Genomic DNA, 13,413 nt, shown 5'->3' on the forward strand with positions numbered 1-13,413 from the left:
TCCAGTCTTTTCTCCAGACTTCAGCCTTTGGCTGTGCCTAATCTGCTCTAAAACCTATCAAATGAGTCCTTAGTTTCAGTTACTGTGTTTTTTCAGTTCTATGATTTCCATTTTTATAGTTATTGGTTCTCTTTCAAAATTCTCCATCTTGTCTTTTATCTCCTTGAAAATAGTAAACACAATTATCTTAAAATCAATATCTGATATCTCTAATATCAGAGGATTTTGTAGACTTTTACTGATGCCTGTTGTTTCTGCTTCTGCTGGTTCGTGCTGTCTTCTGTCTCTTTGCCTGGATATTTTTAACTGTGTCTTCCAACTATCTTTGCAAACACTTGGTAGAAATAATCTACGCCCTAGGATATTACTTTCTTCCAGAAAGGATTTATTACTTATTATTACTTTGGCCAGGTATCTTGGGGAAATAGCTTTTCAGAATTATCTTAATATAATTTTTAGATTTAATATTATATGAGGCTGAGCTGCAGTCCCTGTGGAAGACTATTTTGGATTCACCCTTTGGTGAATTTTGGATTCACAGGTACTGCCTTTCAGTGAGGGGTGTTCATCAAGTCTATTTTCTTTCGTGAGAGCCTGTGCTCCAAATCTCTGTTTTCCTAGTGCCTGAAGACTGTCAAAAGTGGAGCTCAGCCTAAGCTTCAGTTACCCCTTCTGAAATAACACATAACCTCAAGGAAAGAGACGCTCATAAGCTGAGCCTCCATCCTCACTGTATTATACCAATCTTCATTGTTTTATTAGTTCTAAAATATAAGCTTTTAAAAATACTTCGTCCAGCTTTTCTTGTTGTCTTGGTGGGAGAATTGGTACAAATTACCTCATCTGACATTACTAGAAGTGGAATTACTTTTCATATATAAACCCATTATACCAGATAAGGAAGAAAACCACTGAAACTGAATCCAATTTCTTGAGGCATGTTTGTTTAACAGTAATATTCTAGTTCAATTAGGGAAGCCTTTTGACAAACATAAAACCATTCAAAATAATCCAAGCTTAAAAGGTTCAAGTAAATATTGGGAAAGAGATGTCATTTTATATTTTTAACCCAAGTTCATTTTCAGTTCTATTTCAATCCTTATATTATTTCCATTATTACTCATACCAAGGCCCTGACACTATGCTAGGTATTAGAGATACGATATGACTATGTGAGCAAGATAGACAGAGCCCTTGCTCTAATGAACCTTAGAGAAAAGTGGAGAAGACACCTAGGATAAAATGAGGTAATCTGTGAAAAGCACTCAGCACAGTTCTTGCTGTATAATACATGTTCAAATACTATTTCTATTAATACACACAGTCTTTTCCCAACAACCTGCAGTTCCTAGGCCTCTGTGGGCATCTCCTACTGGGTGGAATTTTTGGGGTAAGCAATGGTGTGCAAATAGATGAGGCAGTGGGGGCTTTATAGATAGTCCTGGGGTTTTTTTTTGTTTTTTTGTTTTTTTTTACGTGGGCCTCTCACTGTTGTGGCCTCTCCCGTTGCGGAGCACAGGCTCTGGTCGCGCAGGCTCAGCGGCCATGGTTCACGGGCCCAGGTCCTCTGCGGCATGTGGGATCTTCCCAAACCGGGGCACGAACCCGTGTCCTCTGCGTCGGCAGGCGGACTCTCAACCACTGCACTACCAGGGAAGCCCAATAGTCCTGTTTTCTTGAGGAAGCTTACTGGGACATAAAATGATGGTAATGACAAGAAAAGGGATAGTAAAAGCATGCATTTTGGAGTAAGGAGGAGAAAACTTTTGGAAAAAATAATGAGAAGTAAGAAGGACACCCAAAACTCCTCCAGGCCTTGAGGTCCAAGAGAAGATCCTGTGCCTACTTGACAGGCTGTGTGAGAAAAGGTGTCTTCAAAGGAAAACCAATCCTTGAGAAAGCACAAAGGTAAAGGGAATACAGAGAAGAGGATGAGGATTTTGCTAAGGAGAGACTACAATCCTAAGATGGTATGATGGCACCATTAGTGTGTTATTTTCAAGGAAAATGGAAACAACAAATTAGTCCTTCTTCCCTTCCAAAGTATGCAAGATATTCTGGACCAGGGACAAACTACGTTACTTCTTTTCATTTTAAGGAGGTTATTCTCTTCCCATCATTATATATTGAGTATAGATTATTTAAATTTATTATTTAACTTTAGACTCATAATTATTAAAAAACATATATAGACCAGGTTAAGATATTTCTCATCACCTGGAGATGAATCAAGTGACATGCTTTTTTTTGTTTAGAGGAAGAGGTGGGTGTATTTTTACTTGTACATGGGATAGTTGTATTGGTATACATATCTGGGAAGAAGTATGTATGACTCTGTGTGTGTGTGTGTGTGTGTGTGTGTGTGTGTGTGTGTGTTTGCAGTCATAGTCATGAGCAAGAGGAGACATTTATTTTGTTCAGCTTAGTATTCCTCACTGTCTTCTGACAATAGCATCTTCCTCCTTGGGCAACTGCTCCTCTGTGTCCCCACCCCTCCCATATCCTGGAGGCTTCTGATGAGGCTGCCAATTATTGTACTGAGCCACTCCAACCACAAAAGATTGCTTTGGGGCAATCAAAGTGTCCCATTCTCCTGGTCACAAAGATTAATTGAGGATGTGATTAAGCCAGACCAATAAGAGCCCTTCCCTATAATATTTATGTACACACATTGGGAAAAGACAACTGTCTCTCTTCTGGGGTCATAATCTTGATTGATCTGAGTGAAGTGGGGACTATTTGCAGCCATGCCCATGTGGAAAATGCCCCTTCAATCACATGAGAGTGAAGTAAATATGTATTTAAGAACAGAACTGAAAAATGGAGAAAGTATTGGTGATACTGTTACATTCCTGGATTCCAAGATATGTAAGACCATCCACCTCTTTTTCTGGATTCAGAATAGACAGAGGAAATTAGGATTTATGGTAAATGGGGCTCTAGTTCAAATCCCAAAAGGCTAGATATGGAAAAAAACCTGGATAAGGAATATGTAGGTAGCTCTGGGCTGAGAGGACAACTGGATCCTAGTTCAGGTTTTCAGTAATAAAATATGTGAATGTAAACAAGTTATTTAGTCTTTCCAACACTCAGTTCTCTCCTCTGTAAAATGATAAAATTAGCTTCAGCTATTTCTAAGATCCTTAAAACTACAAACTTGCATGTCCTACACACCACTAAACTAATCACATTTTGAAATAAGTGCCCTGCCTGTGAATAGCTGCTTAATAATTTTTTTCTTATAATAACATTTTTTTCTTTTCCATTCCTTTGCTTTTAAGCTTTCTGTTAAAAATAAAAAGTATGATGCTACTAGATTAATCCAGTGGAATGTAAATGCAATCAGTGACTAAATCAAACGTGTCTGTAGTCCACAACATTTCCAAAGCAAAAACAAAATTATATATCCTTCTAATTTGAACCAGCTGAAGTAACTGCTGATTTTTATAGTTCCAATGAAATAGTGAATTGTCAGAATTGATTGTCTCTGCAGATTATAATGCTGAACACTTATGTACAGAAGCCCCTAAACCAAATTTAGAGGTTCTTGAAGTTTGGCATTGGAAATGCCCCTGTTTGTCCTTCCAGTGGGGTCTTAACCCTCTCAGTCCATCCCTCTGAATCCCTTGCCAAGCTCATGGCATGGCTATTAAGTTCATAAACGGGGCCAACTAGGAGAAACTGTAGTGGCTACATGGAATGCTGTATTGGAGAGGGTTACAGACTGTATCCAGGCTTGGGGGAAAAGATGCTCTGATAAATAAGCAGTGCTGCAAAATGGCACAATTGTCAAAAAATGTGGCTTTTCTGACTATGATGGATATGTGTCTTCCAATTGCTAACTTGATTTTGTATTCCAAATGTTATTTGCCTTTTAATAGAAAACTTTAAATTCAATTTTAAATGATAGGACTGAACCTTTGATTTGTATATAACAGGCTTCCCTACTGGGTGATACATTTTGGGACCAGGATACTTTCTATGTTATTCTTTTTTTTCTTTTTTTTTAAAGAAGATGTTGGGGGTAGGAGTTTATTAATTAATTAATTTATTTTTTGCTGTGTTGGGTCTTCGTTTCTGTGCGAGGGCTTTCTCTAGTTGTGGCAAGTGGGGGCCACTCTTCATCGCGGTGTGCGGGCCTCTCACTATCGCGGCCTCTCTTGTTGCGCAGCACAGGCTCCAGACGCGCAGGCTCAGTAGTTGTGGCTCATGGGCCTAGTTGCTCCGCGGCATGTGCGATCTTCCCAAACCAGGGCTCTAACCAGTGTCCCCTGCATTAGCAGGCAGATTCTCAACCACTGCGGCACCAGGGAAGCCCCTATGTTATTCTTTATATCTAGCCATATATTCAACTTACTGACTATGCCAAGACAGCATGAATTTATACCCCCGGTGTCTTTCACAACTCCAGTTTGTTCCCAGCATGAAATACCGCTTATATTGGTTTGAAATTCTATTCTAAACTTAGAGCCCATGATTTCTGTGTGGGGTGTAAAGTTGACAAAACACGTACTTTCTTCCTAATGCAAATCCTACATGTCTTGGTTTCCAGGTAGTCAGGCTGACACTGTTGGGGGCATGTAAGACAGAAAGTAACTCCTGTTAAATAAAAGGGTATGGAGTGAAGAAAGAGGAATGGATCTATTTTGTTAAATGGAATTATTAGAGGCACAGAGCAAATGGTTCTGTTTTGTTTTGAAGGAGATTAAGAATAAAAATAAAATATTTAAAATGAGAGTGAATGCACGTTAGGTCAAGGAAAGCTGACAATCTGCTGTTTGTGACAACATTTAATAATATTCAGATTAATTATAATATTGGAAATGGAAAACTCTGACTTCAAATGAATAATGAATAGCAAAACCAGACATGGCTCTGAGGTGAAATGTGATTTTCATGAGGATGGGAACATTTAACATTTATACAGCAGTTCATATTCTCAAAGTCATATATCAGTGACAGCTGTAAAATACATCTTTAATTTGAATTGATGAAATACTCTGCAGGGGCACATTTGGATGGTAGTACTCTCCCTTCCCCAAATAAAAAGAGAGAGAGAGAGAAGAGATTCGGATAAACAAATGCTTAAAAACTGCTTATCAAAATGGAAGTCAAATGCCCTGATATACAATCTTTTGAAATGATTTAATCTTGGTAGGTATGTCTTTGTAATTCATTCACATGAATATTCATAGTATGTCACAACTCTTCATGTATTTAGCAGTTCAGGGTAATACACATTCTGAATGCAAAAAGATTGATTTATAAACATGTACTGTAATCCTTAGACACTACTTAAAATAAAAGCCTTTTCAATCATGTATTTTCTCCCAAACTGTCATCTCTGTACTGCACTCCCCATATCCTTGCCTTGGCTTAACTGTAGCTAAAATTTTCCTTAAAGGCCACACTTGCCCACAGATTTCAGTCCAACTACCTACTTCTCTGCTCCAATGCTCAACTATTGACATGGCTCCAGAGAACTCAAAAATAGTCCTGTGGTGGAGATCCAATCCAAGGAATAGGGTTTTAGAAGGATGTCATGGGCAGCCCCAGTTCTACCCCCTTGCAGTTAGGTATGACCAAGAATTAGGTTCTCACCATGGAGTAGAAGCAGCAGTGCTCCATGCTACTTCCAGCCTTAACCCATATAGCCTTGCAAGCCTTTGCCAGCTGGAGTATCAAGAACCAGAACAATTATGGAAGCCACATAAAGATGACAGAGCTGCCATTATGGATGCCCCCTAACCTGGAACTGTTAACCTGAGAGAAATACGTTTTTATTTTTATTTTAGAGGAGGTGTATTTGGAACTCTTTTTGTTTTTCCCTTTTTGATTACACTAACTAATATAAATGGATTTGTTACTGCAAACTATGGTCTATAAACCTCGCTGGCCTCTCAGTAGAACACTGCACTTCTTAAGAAGCTGCCTCTCTCTTTACTTCTGCAGCCTTTTGAAACCTTTAGAACTTTCTTCAAGATGTCATTCTAACCTCTAACCCTTTGTTTCTCAGCAGATGATATTGGCTCACAGAGAAAATAATGCCATCAGGCATGAATTCCTTTCATTTTTCCCCTTTCATAAGTCAAAAATTATCCGTATTTGTCCCATTTTAATTATTTTTACTTTACCAAGAATTTTATTTCTTTTCAAAAGTACTGTCCACATTAGCTCTGACTTTACACTTCCATTTGCTTGAAGATTTTTCTGTATTCCTTATCTTCCCTCTCTCCTAGATCATTAATCACTCCTCCCTCATTCCTGTATTCCTTCCTTTAAAGGAAAATATGATTGAAGCTTTTTGATGTTAAAAAAAACTCCTACTGTACCTAGTGTCCCCCTCTAATTCCTAATCCATTTCACTCCTTTGCTTTTTATATAAGCTTCTTTGAAGTATATTCTAGATTCTCTTTTCATTTTATGATTTCTCATTTGCCCCACATTCTGTAATCTGGCTTCTATTTCTAAGGCTCGTTTGAAATGGTCTTAAGGAAGCTGTAATCATCACTGTTGTTGACCAGTATTTCTAAAAGGTAAATTTGATTATTTCATGTTCTTGCTTCAAATACTTCAGTGTCATACTAAATTAGAGTTAAGTCCAAAAATCTTAGTATGGCTTATAAGACACTTAAGTATCTGGCTCTTTTTTATTCTCTTGTTTTTTCTTGTGGAGCTCCCTTCTAAGTACCCTGTGAAGGGATTACTGAAGTATTTAAAGTTCATTATGTTTAAACCTTTATAATATTTTTGGAGTTGTTCCCTCTTCTTGGAAAGTATTGATATGTCCTCAATTGATCATTTATTTAAATAATTTCTTACACTTTAAGACCCAATTCTAGTATTTCTTACTCTTAAAGCCTTTCCTGTTGCATTGAAACTCCTTTTCTGTCATCCAATGCAGTGTTTACTGTACTTGGAACTTACCAGTCTCATCATAATTTTTCGTATACCGTTTTTACTCTCCTACTAGACTGTGAGTTCCTTGAAGACAAAACCTTGTATTGCTTATCTTGATATCACTAGAACCTAGCCTAGTGCTGAGGACACAGTAAAGAGTGTGTGTGTGTGTGTGTGTGTGGAGAGAGAGAGAGAGAGAGAGTGCACAATGGAAGTAATGAGTTTGTTATTTCCTTACTTATAAGTAAGCTCGCAAAGTTAGTGACTCTAGTTGGTATTCAGTTGTGATATACAGGTATAACAGATTATATCATTGATAATGCAAAACATCAAAATGTAAAGAACGAGATGATGATATTGTGAATTTTTTCAAAATTAGCTAATAGAAATATCCATTTATATTATTTTTAGAGAAAAATTTGTATCTAAGAACTGATCAGCAAATAATTTATCTTTTATAAGAAAAGTATTGATGCTTTTATAAGAAAACAAAAAAAACATAAATCATAAATTGCTTTTGAATAGCAACCAGGACCACAGAGTGAAGGTCATGTGTGATAGACTACAGAGCAGCGAGCAGTAGTCTGAATTATGGACTCCACAGGGGCCACCTACTATGGGATGTTGTCAGTCCTCATAAAGAGGGCAGTGGTAGTGGACAGAAGCCAGCTCTTCAGAGAAAGGAGTCTTTAAGAACAAAGGAGCATCCATTGCCTTTCTCAATTGAAGACTGGATTGACGTAGGCAAATTTATGAGAGAAATGTTTGACAGAGCCAAATGTGTGTGAAGCCTGATATTGGAGACTCAGCTATTCATGAGTCAGGGTTAAAGAGAGGAAAGTTTTTTAATTGCACTGGAAGGCCTTTTGTCATTTGAAACGAGCTGGATTACACGGTTCCTAAATAATCAGTTGGTAAAGCCAAACCTATGGAATGGCTTTCAGCCTTTGGTTAAAGCAGCGAGCACAGGCCAGTTAGAGAAAGTAATGAGGACAGAAGGAGATTTTCCATGGCACAAACAGAACACAAAACAATTTAAAATAAAGTGAACAGCAAAGCTGAGATCAAGTAAGATTAATGAACTAATAGTTCAATTGAGGCTTTTCTTGTGATTCTGAAGACTGTTTATCAAGTGAGCTTCAGAGGAATTTCTAGGTCATGTGATGGGATTTCAAGGGCAGATGAAAGTAAATACAATCCAGTGGTCCCTAAGTTCACTTTCAATGATCCTAGTTTCTTCTATATTTGTTCATCCTAAAGTTTAATCCAGTATTTATTCTTTCCATACCTAGTTTTCGCTGTTTTTCTTCGCCTACAAAGTTAAAAGAAAGGATTTCTCTTTTGTATATTTCCCCTGAAAGGTACTTCAACCAAGGCAGTATAACAGTAGCTGCCCCCCTTTTTTCCCAAAAGCATTCTAGTTGGTTATTTATTTTTGTCTTCTATTAAAATGAACCCGAAAAAAAAAATGAACCCAAAAACTTAGACACACATAAAAGTTATACCTATCACTATTTTAAGATCCAAGGAATGAGCACTTTCTATCCTAATTAAATATCCATAAATTTACTCCCACTCAGTTTAAACATATAATATTGTACACATTTCTTACTGTTTTATTTCTGTTTAACACCAGTTTAGGTATAGGCTTTTCAAGTATAAGCTGTTCATGTCTGTAAATTAATAAACAGAAGATCTTGAGAAGTAACCCTAAAACTTCACTTTCTTTCAAAAATCCCTAGTCCTTGAAAAACAGGTGACTGATGATAAATAGCTATTTACCTCTATTTATATCTCTCCTCACTGCTCTATAAAAAACACAAATTGGCACTGAACAAAACAATGTAGTATGGTCTTAAAATAATTTTTTTAAAAATTTTGTTTTATTTTATGATTTTTTTTGGTGGAAACCAAAAATCATCAAAAAACTTCTTTCCTTGCCTCCTGAATATTTTTACATTCTGAAATTCAGTTTGGATGAAAATATCTTGTTCATAGTCAAATATAGAATATGTCTTACTGATTGTTAGTTTATGATAATAGTTGACAGAGCAGCCAGATTTTTTTTTTTAATGCTCTAAGAATGAATGTGTTTGGCTGCTAACTTGAATATTTAGAATATCTAGAGAAAATCACAAGGCGTGATGATCAGTATAATCAGGTTGGAGAAGCGGCTTGGACAAAATGAAACATTTTCTAGGAGAACAAGCTTTCATGGTTTGCCATTGACTTATAAAGACCAGGCCAGTTAATAATGCACACAGGAACAAGTGTCCCTATATGCAAAACCAGGATAAGCCTATCTGTGCTGATCCTACAGCAATGTGAAAGTACATCAGAAGCTATCACTGAGAAGAGAGAACCACCACTTTTAGGTCATGTTGAAAGATTCCAGTGAACTGGTGTTCCTTTAAAGTGAATACCTGTTTAAAATGAAGAAGACCAAAAAAATGAAGAAAGGCAAATGTATTATTTGTAATATTTTGTTCTTTGTCCTGAAGAATGAGATGTGTAGTCTTAGAAGAATGTCAGTTGCTTCACTTTGGAAAGCTTCTCAGAGTTCCATTTGAAACGCAAACACAGTTTATGAATTGGGTTTCAAATAATTTGAAAGAGTTCTAGTAACTTTTCTAAATGAGAAATATACTGATTTCTTAATGTCTAAGAAAATTCATAAACTCATCCAATAAATGGGTTAAAACTTGTTATCCTATAAACATGTTTAGCTAGAATGTTTTTACTCTTCGTTTTCCTTCTAGTCTGTATGACATGAAATTAGTGTTTGGGAATTTAAGAGTAACATCAATCACTGGTCTTGCTCTCTAGTCTTGTTTCAACTTTTTAATTTAAGTTCTTAATGAGTTACATAAGGAATTACTATTTCATCAGTTAACTACAGTGAAAGACTATGAAAGTGACTGCCAAATGGAGATTCAAAGCACAATGTTTTCTTCAAATTGGAAGCACTGTGGTGATATTGAATGGAGATGCCTTTGGGGGCAAAGTGAGGAGAGCTCTGCTTTTGGGGGCTCCTCATCCCCACCTTAAAAAGTAGGCACCAACCCAGGGCTCCAGGGGGTTGCTGCTAGGAGTTTGCATCTTTCCATCCATTGGTGGACCTAATTTTTCGTGGTCCTCCCTTTGCCTACAAATGGCATTGTCTGCAACAAAGTCTCACTTCTCTGGAAAGGTATCAGACTTGTAGTCAAAAGCCCCAAGCCCAGCCCTAGGTGTAGAATCTTGTATAAATCATGAGAGTTACCCGGAATTATTTCCTCTTTTGTGAATTAAGATTGCTTACTTCCTAACCCATTTATTCAGCTGGTATATGAGCACTTCCTGTTGTAGGAATTGTGGAAGCAGATACAGAGCTGCCAACACGTAGGCAAAGGAAATAGCTGTTGTAGCACTCTCCTGAGTCTCAAATATTAAAACAACATGTGTGACTTTGTTTTCTGATCTCTGAAGTACCATGCAAATTCAAGAGGTTCTGACAATCAAAGCCAGAAAGTTAAGGCTAAAAGTTTAAACCACAAACATTTGTTAGGTTGAATATGAGAGTAAAATAAAAGGTAAGTGTAGTCAACCCCTGATTATTCACAGATTGGCTAGAGTGTGTGATTATCAATGCCCTTTGATACTCCTCCTTCTGACTGCCAGCTATTGAATATTTCTCTGCTCATTAACACCTGTCTAGTAGTGGGAAGGTGAAATGCTAATCAGCCAATTTGGCTAATTGTTAGCTGCTATGATCCTTTTTATTTTATTTTTTTGAAGTTGAAATAGAGAAAAGTTGAAATCTTTTACTAAAATACGAGCTGTAGACTTCCAAACTTTATGCCACCTTCCCTTTCTTTTACTTCATAGATAAATTCAGGTACTTTGTTTTCATGAAAGTATTAAAAAGAATGAAGAATCTAGTAATTCATCAGTTCTCAAGTGTCAATATAACTTCACATTACATATTTCTTATTAGCCAGTGTTTGGACGATCTTAATCTCCTACAGGAAAGCCTTAGGATTTAATAGTTGCCACTTTAAGTGTAGCCCAATATAAATAACTGCACTTGCCAAATGGATTTAGACCAATAGGGAATCAACTTGGAGAAAATGACAAGACTACCCTCCCCTTTGCCTTGGGTAGACATTACAGGATCCTCCCCACACCAAATAAGGGGATGAGGAATGTTCTGAGCTTTAAGGGCACTAAGAATAAATTTGAGCTATCACGGATAAGATTACTTTCAACTCTTTATTTCGTGTTTTCTGACATAGACCCCCAAATCTGTAATTATCTTAGGGAAACTGTAGGGGCTTAGACGGTACTTTCTGGTTCCTTTGCCTTTTCTTGGCCTATCTCTCTTTGGGGCTGGAGAGCTGGTGTGTGTGTGTTTCCCTTAGAGTGCCAAAAAAAAAAAAAGTGCTAAGAGTCCTAGGGAGATGAAGCTATTTTTGTTCGAAGCTGATACTTCTGCCTGAGCCACAAGTGCTGCTTGGAAAGGGCTCAGGTTGTTTCCAGGGGGGAAGAACTCTGCAGAGAAGAGACAAAGTTCAACAGGACAACAAAGGAGCAGCAGAAACAGCCAGGAAAAGGAAGAGCCCTCACGCTTTCACACAGAGCCCCCTATCAGAGTTCTCCAAACCTAAATTATTCTGCAAAGGGCCACTTGACCGGAATTTTTGCCTGCCTTTTCCTTTCTCCAACCACCATGACTGAGATCACGGCTGAAGGTATTGCTAGCATTTTCCAATAGTATCAACTAGGAAAACAAAAAAGAAAAAGGTAGAAATTGACAGTCCCATTGATGGTCAATATGTCCTCTTAAAATGTTGCTTTTAGATAGTTATCTTGGTGGATGATTCTATATGGGATCAAAGAAATGGGTTTGGGAGCTGAGAGGCTGTCAGATGTGTGTGTTGGGGAGTGAAAAGAAGTTTCTCTGAAATTTTGCATGTGGAAACTGCTATTTGTGATGCCAAAGGCCCCACTAGTTAACAGTTGTCACCCATACCTCTATAAATAGCTATGGTCATGCAGTGTTAGGGCTGATATCTTACCTAGCAAAAATTACAAGGTTTGCACGCGAGGCTGGAGACCACGATGAACTTAAAATGTTGCATTTAATGTTGAAACTTAGAGAACTGATTTTGAGCATTTTGCTTTATGACATATCAAATTGGAGATCTTAAATTTGTTTTCCTTTCTAACTCGAGTGTATAAATATGCACACACACATATAAGATTTATATACCTAAAAATTGTGTGTGTATGTTGGTGGGTATTCAGAGACAAGGTTTGGAATTGCACAAAATCACTTTAAATCAGTATGGTTTTAAAAATAGAGTAATTAAGCTTTTGATTCTGATTCTTTTCATGCACTCATGTCTTTTACCTCTACATGATGAATCTATATTAAATATTTTCTGTTTTCATGCTTATTCTGAAAAGCTGTATGCTTTTCTGTTTTAAAGCTTATTCTGAAAAGGTATGTACCACACCTTAAAACATTTTTATTATTCGACCATGATAGCAATCATTTTGCCCAAATATAATATATGCAAAATATATGTACATATATAATTATATATATATTTTTTGCTATCTTTAAGACAACTAAAGAGTTTTGAATACAGGCACAATCCATTTCTAGCTGGGGTAAAAATTTGGGAGGTGGATCTAAAATTTGCTTCTGACAGCTGTAAGCAAATCAGACAGGTGGTGCTCTCCACAGCTTCCAAGTCTAATGCTGAGCTGGTTTGTTTTTAATCAGACAACTGAAAAAAGAGAATGTGTGGTTTTGGCTCTTTGGGTAGACATTAGTATGGGCATATGGTCATTTCACAGTTTAAGATTTTCAGTCACTACTTACAAAGAGAATTGTCTTACTTGCATCTTCCACTAAGAAATTTAGTCTAGTACCCCCAAATTAATAGAAATAATTACTGAGAGATTTCTATGTATCAGGTATTTTGCTCAGGACTTTATGTGTGTGTACTTATTGAAACCTCACAGAATTCAATTAAGTTAGCATTATTATCTCCATTTTGCAAAAATAGAAACTGTAACTCTGTTATTTGGAGACTTGCTCAAAACCACAGCATTGCCAAGATTAGAAGCCAGCTCCCTTAAATCTAGTTTGTGTTTTTTCATTTCTCTAAGAGGATATCAGGTTTCCTCTTTACCAATTTTAGTTCAGAATTTGCTAACTAAATATAAATAGCATTTTTTCTTATTCCTTAGATATGCTGCATCATGTGACCTTTAGATGGTCTTAAAGACAGCTATCTATAAAAATGTCTCACTTAGCCCTGCACAAGTTATTAAGATACCTGTGAATATGTTCCCTGCCTCTGCATGGGGCGTGAACTGCCAGCTGATTCGGGTCACTTGGCCAAAACATTTTTCACTTGCCTGTGGGTTACGCTCTGTAGACCTTCGCACTTGATTCATAAATGTTTTTACAGGAAAATTCCAGATTATGGAATAGAACTTATGTTTCTGTCTTCCCCCCGT

At 37.0% G+C, this 13,413-nt stretch overlaps 1 protein-coding gene across 17 annotated transcripts in view; it reads left to right on the forward strand.

The window, feature by feature from the left end:
• The first annotated feature begins 11,193 nt into the window (after positions 1-11,193).
• TRDN (triadin) overlaps positions 11,194-13,413 on the forward strand; it is a 373,079-nt gene continuing 370,859 nt past the window's right edge. For 4 of the 17 annotated variants that reach the window (XM_067702203.1, XM_067702204.1, XM_067702205.1 and 1 more), the window contains exon 1: positions 11,206-11,630. In XM_067702203.1, the coding sequence (XP_067558304.1) occupies positions 11,609-11,630 (22 nt within the window). In that variant the 5' untranslated portion in view covers positions 11,206-11,608. Of the gene's footprint in view, positions 11,631-13,413 lie in introns of all 17 variants that reach the window. The other 13 variants (XM_067702202.1, XM_067702213.1, XM_067702216.1 and 10 more) reach the window with 8 other exon arrangements.

This window comes from Pseudorca crassidens, chromosome 13 (genome assembly GCF_039906515.1).
Source record: "Pseudorca crassidens isolate mPseCra1 chromosome 13, mPseCra1.hap1, whole genome shotgun sequence".
NCBI lineage: Eukaryota > Metazoa > Chordata > Mammalia > Artiodactyla > Delphinidae > Pseudorca > Pseudorca crassidens.